The following is a 14,392-nucleotide window of genomic DNA, read 5'->3' on the forward strand; positions in this document are numbered from 1 at the left end:
TTCAGTTGACCTATTGTTACATCTGAATCTACCATATTAAATGGCACATCCATAACTATTAATTTTAAATAGCTACATGCAATAAATGGTCGTTGGGCCTCATTCTGTGATAAAGCAAATGTACAGTATGTATGATCCTGATTTTTTTTGCAGTAAAGTGATTTGTATCATATGAGCAAGTAAAAACAAGATTACAACCTGGGACTGCTTTTATTTTCACATGTTGATCATCTCTTCGCAAGTCACTAGCTCAGATACAGTACATATTTATTTAACTAGGCAAGTCAGTTAAGAACAAATGCGTATTTACCATGCTGGGCCAATTGTGCACCACCCAATGGGACTCCCAATCACTGCTGGATGTGATGCAGCCTGGATTTGAACCAGAGACTGCAGTAACCCCTTTTGCACTGAGATGCAGTGCCTTAGACCGCTGCGCCAATCAGGAGCCCAAATGTGTGTTTTTCTATAAACTTGTGTACCAGTGAACATTTCTTGTGGTTATTATTGCCAATAATTTTGTTGACAGAACTCATTGTATTAAATATAAACTATTTTTAAAAAATATTGAAATGCTGTTATCTTTGTCATTCTCTGGAAAGTTTACCATGGCTATACATTTAAGAAAAGTTGACTAAAGCAAACAGACATGCCTACTAGGCATGACAAAGAAACATGCAGTTTAACACCATATTAACATGAAATACATATCCGAGGAATGATGTGTAAAACTTAACACAGCATTATGCAACTATGTGGTTGGGCTGCTTTTGCCAGGAGCGGTCCATGAAAGGGGCATACTGGTTGAGGCTACTCCACGCTGAGAAACTTCCTCTTTTTGGCAGTGTGTGTGTACGAGTGGTGGCGCCATTCAACGTCCGCGGTAGCCTCATTCTCCAGGGTACCAAGCTTGATCATGTACACTACAGACGGAAAACCAGTTGTTAAAGCACTAGTTTTTAATATAACAATTATAATGATGTGTGTACATCATCAACACACACAAGAGGAAGATACACAAATGGTATATGGGCTGCAGTGCAAGAAAGGGTAAAACTGCAATTAATACAAAATTCCACCTTGTAAAAAAAAAAATCCTTTGATGTTGCTAATGATGAGAAAGGGAAAACATTGCACTTACATTTCATTTCAAATCTGGGCCCAACTTCTGACAACTCAACGTTCTTGTGGTCCGTTTTCTTGTAAGTGTGATGTCTGCAATGAAAATAGGTCCTTACTTTAAGTGAATAAGTCTGAGTCTAGAACATTAAATCAGAAAAACACAAGGTACATTTAAATAGCTCAACCAAAGCATCCCTCTACTCACCTGAAAGATATAAAATCCTCCTGGTTGGCAAATGTGATAACTCGTCTACTGTCCTCTTTAGGCACTGGGAACAAATACTTGAGGATATTGGAAACCTGATTGAGATTTACTTAGTCAGTGTCAAACATTTGCATACATTACTCAAAGAATAAGTCTAAACATTTATTAAGAATTGTTAAGTGTCAAGCCTCACCCTCTGGCCAAGTCGTGAGGAGAAGTTGTGAAAGATGAGGTGGGGGTAGGCCTCAGACATGGTTTCAATGTCCGGCACATCATGTCTCATTACCACATTGTAAAGGGTGAAGTATGCAGTTGGTCCAAAAGGTAGGTGGCACACCACCAGGCCATCTATTAATCAATATAAAAGTAGTTATTTTAAGGTTACCTCAATGCAGTGTTTTTATACTTGGAAATAGTCATTATAGTCTACCCAGATCCATTTGTGCACTCTTGCCTACACTATTGCTGTTCTTGTGAAGCCAAACATGTCAAGGAGTGACAAGGAAATAGCACGATATAGCACAAACAGACTGGATAATTACAACCTCTGTTCGCATTAAACAAACACCTAATATTATTAAACCTAGAGAAATAATGGTGCAGGGCTATGATACTTAATTGAGAGGATTTGGTGTTGGTTATGGATGGGCTTACCTGGCTGTCCTCTGGTTTCATGAACAATGACCAGGTCTGTAACATTGTTGGCTTTACAGGCTTGTACCAGAGCATTGATCTCATGACCTCCCCTGTTCATACGCTGAGCCCCTGGAAAGATCAGCTTCACCTCCTGTCAACAGCAAAAGTTACACATCAGGCACAATTGAGGAGATGTCATTACTGTAAACCTACTTTGTGTTAGAGATTGGGCAGAGGACAGACATTTAACAAGAAGGCATCTTTCAATTAACCTTTCTACGATTCCTTAATCTTTTCTCCAAAGCCTTTTTAGAAGGAGGCGAGTAAAGGAATCGAGGCGAGCAAGGAATCAAGGAAAGACAAATTGAGATAGGGCCAATATCTTGAAACATATAATGGGGACAGACTTTGACAAACATCTTGAGTCGAGAGCTGGGGTCTCTTGACGTTGTGACCATGACCTTTGGATCCTCCACTCCAGCCCATTTATATTCATCATCCATGTGAGAGCTGACACCTGCACACACAGAGAAGGTCCCAGTCAGTCACTGGTTTGCTCGTTGTCATGAGCGATATAATATTTACAGTGTATGTGCAGATGCAGAACCTGATGTGTGGAAAAAAACACAATTATATGGAGAATGTCATTCTATTTCTATGGAACAAACCTTCCGCTCCCTCATCATCATACTCCAGCAATTTCTGTAACTGTACTGCTTCTCTGCGAACCTCCGTAGGGATGAGACGATTGTCTGCGGAAAAAAAAGAAGAGTCAAAGTCTCAGAACTAACTAACGTTACCCAAAATGTCACTTGTTTTCAAGGCCATGCCTATTGCCATCTTAAAAAGTATCAAAACATTTCAGATTGTTCATAATTCACCCAATCTTCTGAATTACATGCAATCCTCACCATCAAGAGCAGATTTCAGCTTCTGTTTCTTCTCCTCAATCGTCCGCACTCTGTCCTCCTGGGCCTTCCTATACAGATACTCCCGTCTCAGTCTCGTCTCTCGGCGAAGCTACAATCAGAAAAAAACACACCATGTACGCTGGCTATATCATTCATTCATAAAACAGTATAATGGATTAAAGTTTTTTTTAAATTAAATTAAAACACCAGGCATAAATCAACATAGTGGCTATCCATTAAACTCATGTAACATAAATAAAACCAACCAAGATCAGTCTAATAAAATCTTAAATACACAACAGTCCAAAATGTCCACTTGGCTGTGTTTGGCTAGCAAACTAGCTAGCTAGCTAACGCTAAGAAGCTAGCCAGCATGGTAACCTGGATCAGCAACGTTTAAACAGAGTCCGACATCAAAATATTTGTTTAATTTCTACACTGGAGTCAGAAATAATCTGATGTTTTAAGCAAATATGAGATTATTAAAAGCTAAACAAATGTTCAGTAAATTTACCATTGTGTTGCTTTGCTAACACTCACACGCATGGGAGGCTGTAAGGAAGACACCAACACTCTTTTTCATTGGATACGCCAACAGCCAATGGCAGTGAGCAAAACTGTCTAGCTAGATGACACGTTCGCGCGATCGAAAAATAAAAGTCCCAGGTACAAGCCATAAGAAACATTGATTTAACCAAATAATGGAAATTCATTAGCATTTAACGTTCGCATATTTGAGTCATTAGCAGTTTTTTATTTTCACAGATATCAAGACAGCTTCCATTCACATTTCTAAATATGTACTAAGCTATCCTATATTTGCCTATTAAACATTCACAACTTTTAATTATATGATTCAATGTGATTAAATCAACCCAACTATGCAAAAACAAGAAGAAGAAAACAAGCGCTCTCTCTATTAGGCTCGATATATTTGGTTGGCCATTTTCTGACATACCCCTCTCAGACACTGACATACACTGACAAAACCGCCTTCTGCTCAGTTTTACCTCATATTTTGAACATTCAACATTCAACAACATAAATGATTCTACTGACTACAGTGTTGTTCTGGCTTGGAGGTAAGGTCCAGATATGCTTTAAAAAAAAGTGCTTGAGACTTTTTTGTGTATTTGTTTTGAACATTTGCTGTTTTTGATCTGACCAAGGATAGATTTCAATAACCAAAGCTAAATGAAGGCATAGCAACAAAAAATTGTTTTACAGAGTGAATATTGTTTTGACTGAACTGATATTCAAAACTTTATTTAAGTGTTTGTTACAATGTTACAAAACACTGTCAGCTGTTTTCAAAATAGAAAAGTTAAAGATGACTCAAATAAACAATTACAGTGCCTTGCGAAAGTAGTCGGCCCCCTTGAACTTTGCGACCTTTTGCCACATTTCAGGCTTCAAACATAAAGATATAAAACTGTATTTTTTTGTGAAGAATCAATAACAAGTGGGACACAATCATGAAGTGGAACGACATTTATTGGATATTTCAAACTTTTTTAACAAATCAAAAACTGAAAAATTGGGCGTGCAAAATGATTCAGCCCCCTAAAGTTAATACTTTGTAGCGCCACCTTTTGCTGCGATTACAGCTGTAAGTCGCTTGGGGTATGCCTCTATCAGTTTTGCACATCGAGAGACTGAATTTTTTTCCCATTCCTCCTTGAAAAACAGCTCGAGCTCAGTGAGGTTGGATGGAGAGCATTTGTGAACAGCAGTTTTCAGTTCTTTCCACAGATTCTCGATTGGATTCAGGTCTGGACTTTGACTTGGCAATTCTAACACCTGGATATGTTTATTTTTGAACCATTCCATTGTAGATTTTACTAAATATACTTTATGAAACAATTTGGGATGCGTAACAAGTTTAATTCTACTGTCATTCACATGCTAACAGATTCTACCCCCAACCTACAAGACTGCTGAACAATTAATCAAATAGCCAACAGGACAATTTACATTGACACCCCCCCTCCCTTTGTTTTTACACTGCTGCTACTCCCTGTTTATTATCTATGCATAGTCACTTTACCCCTACCTACATCTACAAATTTACCTCGACTAACCTGTACCACCGCACATTGACTCGGTACCGGTACCGCCTTTATATAGCCTCGTTATTGTTATTTTATTGTGTTACTTTTTCTTACATTTTTTACTTTAGTTTATTTGGTAAATATTTTCTTAACTCTATTTCTTGAACTGAATTGTTGGTTAAGGGTTAAGGGCTTGTAAGTAAGTATTTCATGGTAAGGTCTTCCTACACCTGTTGTATTTGGCACATGTAACAAATTTGATTTGGTTGTAATATTTAAGACGGGAAATTCAAAATAACTTTTCTTGAACTGATGTCTTGATAGGTCTACGCCTACAAGTACAATTAGAAAATTAGCTATGTAGCTTACGAACGGTTTGGCCTACAAACTAATATGACCACTCCATGGACTCGTCTGAAGGTAACCAGTACCAGTTTAAATCCTTAAGAGTCTGTTGACGCACCTGTGCGTCAATCTAAGTAACATAATACAATAATCCTCATCAAAATCTGTTAATGTAAGCTAGCAATGTTTTTTTGCATGGGCTGAGTCTCAATCCGCATATATATAAGGCTCCACTCTGTTGATCTACGTGCGTGCACATGGGTGGAGTGGGATTTTTGGGGGCAGCGGACTCTTTTCGTTGCGTTCCAAGCAGAGAGGAAGTCCGCCTTGTGTAGTGTATATCCACTAGGGGCTTGGGGAGCCAGAATAGTTTACCAAGCTAGAGGGGCCGAGGCACTCTTTTTTACTGTAGCTAAAGACAACATGCCTGTTTACAAATACTAGTAGCTAGCTAGTTACATGTCAGACTAGCAATTTTGGCTCCCCACTCATTGCAGGCCAGCTGCTGCTACCAATTCCAGAGTGATGGCTGGGGACCCAAACACCAAGCCCTTATGTCTTTGTGGGATGCATGGCATTCCCTCTGAGGGTAAACCGGATGCAACCATATCCAGGTAATAAATATTAAATACATGTGACTATATACATTTCTGAAAATTATACCAATATAGACATTGTAATGATATGCATAAAAGTGATCAAGCATCTTAGTAAGAGAATAAGGGCCTATGTCCAAAGCATATGCTACACAGTTGTTACAGTACATTGATAGCCTTCATATTCCTGTTCAATACTAATGGAAATGCTTATTTTATTCAAAGGGTCTTCTGGCCTTGATGACACTAAGATCTACAGCTACTGCCACTCAAGAACCAGAAGAATTTCAGAGAACTGCTTTGGGATCCTTGCTACAAGACGTGAGGATCCTATAGAAATCTGAGACCATTGTGAAGGCCTGCAATGCCCTCCACAATTACCTGCACCACAGACACTAGACATTGACAACACAGTCATCAACACAGTACATCCACCCCATGTTTGTTGACCACTCCATAACCACTGGGGACCTGTGTCCAGGAGAGTGAAGACAGCTTCCTGGACCAAAAAACATGTAAATGTTGGGAGTGTGGATTGGAAAACGTGTTTACATACATTCTCTTATTCTGGTTGATGTCTGTCATGTTGAGCTACACAAAATGGTTTTCCTGTTCTTCTTATTCACACTTTACAAATCACAATAAAGACTACAATAATGACAGTCACTTCACCCTTGTTTTAGCTTTTCATATTCTTTGGAGGCTAGACCTTGTTATGTGTAGTGGCCTTTCAGTGGAGACCTTCCTGCTATAGTACATGGGTGAGATTGAGTGTCCAACTGTAGACAATAAGGACAGACCCCCCAAGACATTAACCTAATCTACAAAGTAGTACAAGTTTACTGAGTGATTGATTCAAAACAGCAATATTTTCTGCCACAAGTGCAAATACATTTGCAGACCTTTTAGATATTTATTTACTATCTCAAGAGGAAAAGAGTGATAAGTAAAACACAGGGTAAAAGTGTGGTGAAAGGGGAAATAAGAGAAAAAACAAAGTAAACATCAGTAACAATAATTATTTCCTCAGTCAATATAAAAAAATCATGCAAAAAAACCCTGTAAATTACCCACCACCCTTACGTGTGAATAAGAAAAAAAGCACACAACACACGTTTTTGGAGACACTGTACTGATTGATGGCCCTGTGAAAGTACATCATCACGTCCCTGACAAACGGGAGACATTGATCAGCTGGAATAAATACCATCCATGGTACCATGACATCGAAGATGGCCATTGCTGGACACTGCTGCCGTTTCTGTAACTCCTGTTGCCGTTTCTTTAAGTCATCCACCTGCTGCATAATGTCAGTGTCCAAAGGATCCTCAGCTGTCTTCCTCAGTTGGCCATTGGAGCTGGGTCAGGAAGATGGAGCGGAGGTTGATGAGTTGCAGGGCAGAGAGCAAGGGTGCGCCTGGACAGTACGTTGGGTGATGGTGAGAAGGACATTGTGGAAAGGGGCCGGGAGGTGAAGAATCAAGAGGCGATGAACCACCTGTAGATAGGCCCTCAGGGCTCTGCTTTGTCCAAAACACCAGCCCCTCCCAAACCTACAAGCAGATTGTGAATGCATTAGAATACAATGCACACAATCTTAAAACATCTCCATGGGCTCCTTTGAGATAAAAATGTTTACCCAAAATAACTGATTTAATAAACGTCTCAATCTAATTATCACACTGTCTGTTTTCAGATGTTTGAACTAACCCTGCTATTCATTATGATTTGACAACACAGGCTCTGAATATTTCCCACTAACAATTTCTATCATCCAGAAAAGAGCTGATTCCTCATGTTCTAACTAGGTCGGCTAAACATAAGATATCATGACGAGAATATACTGTATCTGGCATATTGATGTCTGACGATGTTTCACGTGAACACGAAGCTAATCCAGTTGTCAGACAATCGGCGGGACACACACGAGCGGCAGCCCCACTCCTCGTCTCCTTCACCCTTTTCAGATTGCAAACGGGTCCGGAATCCTTCTCCATGTTTCTTTGATATTAATATCGGGTCAGGAATCCTTCTCCATGTTTCTTTGATATTAATATCGGGTCCGGAATCCTTCTCCATGTTTCTTTGATATTAATATCGGGTCCGGAATCCTTCTCCATGTTTCTTTGATATTAATAACGGGTCCGGAATCCTTCTCCATGTTTCTTTGATATTAATAACGGGTCCGGAATCCTTCTCCATGTTTCTTTGATATTAATATCGGGTCCGGAATCCTTCTCCATGTTTCTTTGATATTAATATCGGGTCCGGAATCCTTCTCCATGTTTCTTTGATTTTAATAATGGGTCCGGAATCCTTCTCCATGTTTCTTTGATATTAATATCAGGTCAGGAATCCTTCTCCATGTTTCTTTGATATTAATATCGGTGTTCAAATTTCATGCTATCTCCCTCCATCTGTTGTTTTTGCATACTTGCCCCAATAAAACCGTATGGAAGGGTTTTAAATGTTCTCGTATTCTCACCAGCTCGCACAGACGCTCCTCAGAACTGCACATTGAGTTTATAACTGTGGCAAAGGACGCCACATAATCCACCTTTTTAACAAGCAGGGTATCTTTTGACTGGCAGCAAACATTTATTCCAGGCTAAGGTGCGTCCACTACCATATCTTCCATAGCATCTTTTGTTTTCTCAAATATTTTAATTGCCTCTGCAAAAGAGGAGTTGGCGGGTGGTGGGACACAATGCAGATAGCCCGGTTAGCCAATGTGCGGGAACACTGGTTAGTCGGCCCAATTGAGGTAGTATGTACATGAATGTATAGTTAAAGTGACTATGCATATATGATAAACAGAGAGTAGCAGCAGCGTAAAAAGAGGGTTGGGGGGGAACACAATGCAAATAGTCCGGGTAGCCATCTGATTACCTGTTCAGGAGTCTTATGGCTTGGGGGGAAAACTGTTGAGAAGCCTTTTTTTCCAAGACTTGTCACTCCGGCACCGCTTGCTATGCGGTAGTAGAGAGAACAGTCTATGACTGGGGTGGCTGGGGTCTTTGACCATTTTTAGGGCCTTCCCCTGACACCGCCTGGTGTAGAGGTCCTGGATGGCAGGCAGCTTATCCCCAGTGACGTACTGGGTCGTATGCACTACCCTCTGTAGTGCCTTGTGGTCAGAGGCCGAGCAATTGCCATACCAGGCAGTGATGCTCTCGATGTTGCAGCTGTAGAACCTTTTGAGGATCTCAGGACTCATGCCAAATCTTTTTAGTTTCCTGAGGGGGAATAGGCTTTGTCGTGCCCTTTTCACGACTGTCTTGGTGTGTTTGGATCATGTTAGTTTGTTGTTGATGTAGACACTGAAGAACTTGAAGCTCTCAACCTGCTCCTCTACAGCCCGTCGATGAGAATGGGGGCGTGCTCAGTCCTCCTTTTCCTGTAGTCCACAATCATCTCCTTAGTCTTGGCTAAATTGAGGGATAGGTTGTTATTCTGGCACCACACGGCCAGGTCTCTGACCTCCTCCCTATAGGCTGTCTCGTCGTTGTCTGTGTTCAGGCCTACCACTGCTGTTCTGCAAACTTAATGATGGTTTTGGAGTTGTGCCTGGCCTTGCAGTCGTGGGTGAACAGGTAGGACAGGAGGGGACTGAGCACGCACCCCTGTGGAGCTCCAGTGTTGAGGATCAGCGTGGCAGATGTGTTGCTACCTACCCTCACCACCTGGGGGCGGCCCGTCAGGAAGTCCAGGATCTAGTTGCAGAGGTGTTTAGTCCCAGGATCCTTAGCTTAGTGATGAGCTTTGAGGGTACTATGGAGTTGAATGCTGAGCTGTAGTCAACGAATAGCATTCTCACATAAGTGTTCCTTTTGTCCAGGTGGGAAAGGGCAGTGTGGTGTGCAACAGAGATTGCATCATCTGTGGATCTGTTTGGGTGGTATGCAAATTGGAGTGGGTCTATGGTTTCTGGGATAATGGTGTTAATGTGAGCCATTACCAACCTTTCAAAGCACTTCAGGTCTACGGACCCCTTCAGATATATATATATATATATGTAACGGATGTGAAACAGCTAGCTTAGGTGGTGCGCGCTAAATAGCGTTTCAATCGGTGACTCTGAGACCTTGAAGTAGCAGTTCCCCTTGCTCTGCAAGGGCCGCGGCTTTTGTGGAGCGATGGGTAACGATGCTTCGTGGGTGTCAGTTGTTGATGTGTGCAGAGGGTCCCTGGTTCGCGCCCAGGTATGGGCGAGGGGACGGTCTAATGTTATACTGTTACATTGATGCTGTTGACCCGGATCACTGGTTGCTGCGAAAAAAGGAGGAGGTCAAAAGGGGGGTGAGTGTAACGTATGTGAAATGGCTAGCTTAGTTAGCGGTGGTGCGCGCTAAATAGCGTTTCAATCGATGAAGTCACTTGCTCTGAGACCTTGAAGAAGTAGTTGCCCTTGCTCTGCAAGGGCCGCGGCTTTTGTGGAGCGATGGGTAACGATGCTTCGTGGCTGTCAGTTGTTGATGTGTGCAGAGGGTCCCTGGTTCGCGCCCGGGTATGGGCGAGGGGACGGTCTAAAGTTATACTGTTACATACACACACACACATACATATATATATATATATATATACACATATATATATATATATATATATATACACACACACACACACACATACATACATATATACATACATATATACACATACATATATATATATATATATATATATATATCAGCGTGGTCTAGTTCATCCTGATAACCTTGTAGTCCTCACGCAGATGACTAGGGACCCAGGACATCTTTTTTTGAGTGTTTTTCAGAGTCAGTAGATAGAACTCTTTAGTGTCCTAAATTTTCATAACTGTGACCTTAATTGCCTACCGTCTCTGTAAGCTGTTAGTGTCTTAAAGAGTGTTCCACAGGTGCATGTTCATTAATTGTTTATGGTTCATTGAACAAGCATGGGAAACAGTGTTTAAACCCTTCACAATGAAGATCTGAAGTAAATTTGATTTTTTCAAATTATCTTTGAAAGACAGGGTCCTGAAAAAGTTTCTTTTTTTGCTGAGTTTATCTTACTATACACCAGGGGTTCTCAAACAGAGGTCCGTGGACCCCTACGAGTCCCTGGTGTAATTGCAAGGGGTCCGTGAAATAAAAAGTGTTATGAACGTTTCCAGTAACTTTACATATAATATAGAAGGGACGGGGGTCCCTGAGGACCACTCAAAACCTTGCCTCAAAATATGAAGGAGTTCCTGTACCTAAAAAAGGTTGAGATCCACTGCTATACCCAGTACTGAACTAATGAACAAAAGAACCAAACATTGCTTGCAGATATTTTCCCTCTTGAGACTGTCCAGCCTGTCTTTATGTACATTACAGACAACTACGCTGTTCAGTCTCTCTTGGCCCAAGCTAGCCCATAGCCAAGTCTCCAACCTGCGGAGTGCACTGAAACTCCTCTCAGCCTCACATGAAGACACTGGCACTACAAACAAAATTCTGATCAGCACCTCAACTTGGTCAAACAACCCCCGCACCTCCACTGGAAGCCTCCTGAGATCCTCTGCTGCCTCTCCACTGCTGCTACAGGGGTATTTGTTGCAAAAGAGAGGCAACTGCACTGAAAGAGAATCTATGTTCAGCTCAGGGTACTGATATAGAGGCTCATCCAACTCCCCCGTGAGAAGCGCTCTTTCCAACTTTTGCAGGACGTTTAGACTGTCCTGGTCAAAACGGTCGCCAAACTGAACCTTCACACAATCCAACACTTAAAAAGATTCTGCCCAAATTGATCCACTTCTTTGCCATCAAATCGTCTTGAGTGTGTCTCAATGAATTCAATGGAGTCAATCAATGTTGTTGCTTTCTCATACAGTGCAAGGAAGCTTTCGTATTTTCTCTTGCTCCTAAGAGGTGACCACACACAGTCGACTGCAGCCTGCATACCAGAGACAGTCTGAGTTTCCTTCTGCAGTGAAATGTTTAGGCATTCAAGCTCTCCAAGAACAGCAGAGGCAAGTGTGAGGCCCAACAGTCTTGCCTTTGCTGAAGTGCTCAAATAAGCCACTGGCAGTTGAAGCTGTCTAGATGCAGTTTTTGCCATCTCCTCTAGGCTGCTTTGTACCTGCTCATACTGCCCTAGCACAGCTCTAATAGCGGTATTCCGCACAGTCCACCTTGTTGGACATAGAGGTTTCAGGGTGGTCAGATGTGTATCTTTGGACGTGGCAATTGATTCAAACATGCTCTTAAACTTTCATGACTGTGACATCGGCTGATGTAAAAACGGCTTTATGAATACATTTGATTGATAGAGGACACCTAACTGATGGACACAAGAAAGGAAATCCCGGATCAGTGGGGAGGCTGAGCAGCCAGCCTGTGTAATCAGATTTACACAGTGTGTTCCACAATGCACATAGAGGGCTAATGGCTGCCGCCTCCTCACAATTGCCTGTGCACCTGTCTATTTTCCTGCCATGTTTGAGGCACCATCATAACTCTGCCCACGTAAACCAGACATGGGCAAATTGAGCCTCAACAACACATCAGTTGCAATTTCGCAATGCCCTCGCCTGTTGTCTCCGACACCCTGTATAGCCCAGTAAACTCCTTGTGAGGAACACGGTCATGGTAAACATAACGCAGGCAGACACTCTCCTGTTTAGCACCAGACATCTTGAGTACCATCAACAATTACTGAAAATTGTACAATCGGAAGAGACCTATCTCAGCTGCAATGCCTCGAATGACTGTATTGGCCATGATGTTCAGAATTTCATTCTGTGCTTTGGGGCCTGTGTACATTGTGGTACGCTGTTAACCACTTCAGTAAAATGGGATCATCCTCTTCTGCCCTAAATGTCAAAATCTGGAATAAATTCCAACCGTCATCCGTGTGGCCTCTAATGGCTTGTCCCCGTCTTGCTGCATGCCGCACCAAACTAATCATTTTCACCAAGCAATGCCTTGCGTCTTCCTGCTGTTTACCCCACGCGCTGGATAACTGAGCACTGGATTTAGCTGGTGTGCTGTTACAGTTACAAAGTGGTGGTGGGTTTGGAAGTTTTGATGTGCTGTGAATTTTACAATGGCTCTTCTCCAGTTCCTAAATCCTGCACTAATGAAGGCAGCATCCTCTCTTTGGCCAAAAGATGGCTGGCTTGAAAACCCTTGGCTACAGTGAAAACACAACACTCCTTTTATTGATGGATTATGATGTGGCCAGAGGAAATCGCAAAACCATCTCTCTTGAAACGTCAACACACTGTTGGCAAGAGTTTGCGGTTCTATAAATTGTGGGTGTGGCTGATATGGTTTTGTGCCATCACTGAGGTAACTGGACAATGCTGTGCCACTGTCCCCTATACTGGTGCTGCTGGCAACAAGGTTGACACCTGGTCCTGCCGTGGCTGTGACACTGTTATCTGAAGTCTCTCTCCCTTGCTCTTTCCCTTTCACTACCCTCACTTACTCACAGTCTGTCTCTTAGAAAATAAATAAGGTGTTTGCCATACTCCTAACTACTGGTACCCAAAACTACACAATCACAATGGCAATACGATTGCCTTAACACAAATATTGGTTCAGTCACTAGTTTAAGTTGAGAGTGGGGGTATCCATGGCATTGTCCAATGATGTCCCTATTTTACAAGTCTAAAAAAAGAGAGAACCGAGAGAAAAAGAGAGAACAACAGCTCTGCTGTCTGTGTGCCATCTGTTGCCTGCTCTGCCTAATGACATCATTATGAAACATTTCCATTAGCATTTCATTTATTTATTATGAACACAACTAGTCTTTGAGATATTAGACTACTGTGGATCTTACTTTGTGTTTTGGTGTACTGAAAAATGCTCTGATGTCCGTCTTTTTTCTGCCATTTTTCTACCTGGCTGGCTACACACACATATACAGTGTGCAGGTTATTTACAGTAGGAGATGAGCTTCTATCATTCTATAATGGGTTTTGATCTACCAGGTTGCTAGCTAGTCAGCTGGCAAATGTGAAACGGATTGCAGTGACAAGGGTTGACAGCTGTATGAGTTCATTTACACAACGTAAGCTGCAACCTTTTGTAATTTTAATATAGTTTGTTTTCTTTTTATACTGGCTGGCTTACCACAATAGATGAATTTGCAGAGCTAGCGAGCACCAATTCTGTTTCTGTGGTGTTTGCTATCGTCAGTTTACTCCAAGATCGCCACACAGGTGCTTCGAAGTCGCCTAGCGACAATTTAGCTTTTGCAACGAGACCATTAAATATATTTAAGACAATGGTAGAAGAGTGTAGTTCTGTTCAGTGTATCGCTAACCTTATCACGGGGATTGCGAAGCACTACATCTGCATGCTGATCTTGGAATAAACTGACGATAGCAAAGATTCCATCTTTGACGACGATAAATGGAATAGGTGCTTGCTAGCTAATGTTTGCTTTAGTTTGTTCCATCGGTTTGCTCGCTAGCTCTGAAAATTCAGCTATTGTGTGTGTGAACCCTGCCAACATAAAACAAAATCGCTATGGTGTGTTTGACTGGATTAACCTCACGTTAGTTACGTGCAT

The 14,392-nt window shown here is 41.8% G+C and overlaps 1 protein-coding gene and 1 long non-coding RNA gene across 3 annotated transcripts; one reads left to right on the forward strand and one right to left on the reverse strand.

Moving 5' to 3' along the window:
• Positions 1-194: 194 nt before the first annotated feature.
• Positions 195-3,435, reverse strand: imp4 (IMP4, U3 small nucleolar ribonucleoprotein, homolog (yeast)). Of its 2 annotated transcripts, none has more exon segments than NM_001165103.2 (9): positions 195-923; positions 1,142-1,215; positions 1,328-1,422; positions 1,521-1,675; positions 1,982-2,114; positions 2,371-2,480; positions 2,632-2,715; positions 2,875-2,983; positions 3,389-3,420. In NM_001165103.2, coding segments are annotated over 9 exon segments (876 nt in total). In that variant the 5' UTR covers positions 3,392-3,420; the 3' UTR covers positions 195-810.
• Positions 3,436-3,754: 319 nt separating this feature from the next.
• Positions 3,755-6,430, forward strand: LOC118937378. The gene is made up of 3 exons (XR_005034725.1): positions 3,755-3,956; positions 5,768-5,884; positions 6,092-6,430. It is a non-coding gene; the product is annotated as an uncharacterized LOC118937378 (long non-coding RNA).
• Positions 6,431-14,392: the final 7,962 nt, after the last annotated feature.

This window comes from Oncorhynchus mykiss, chromosome 11, assembly GCF_013265735.2.
Source record: "Oncorhynchus mykiss isolate Arlee chromosome 11, USDA_OmykA_1.1, whole genome shotgun sequence".
Lineage (NCBI taxonomy): Eukaryota > Metazoa > Chordata > Actinopteri > Salmoniformes > Salmonidae > Oncorhynchus > Oncorhynchus mykiss.

Bases quoted from the DNA above. Each gene is read 5' to 3' on its own strand.
- imp4 (XM_021619882.2), bottom strand. The intron at 1,423-1,520 runs GTGAGGCTTGAC...AATCTCAATCAG, and splicing joins CCTCACGACTTGGCCAGAGG to GTTTCCAATATCCTCAAGTA. The intron at 924-1,141 runs GTAAGTGCAATG...TTCCGTCTGTAG, and splicing joins GCCCAGATTTGAAATGAAAT to TGTACATGATCAAGCTTGGT.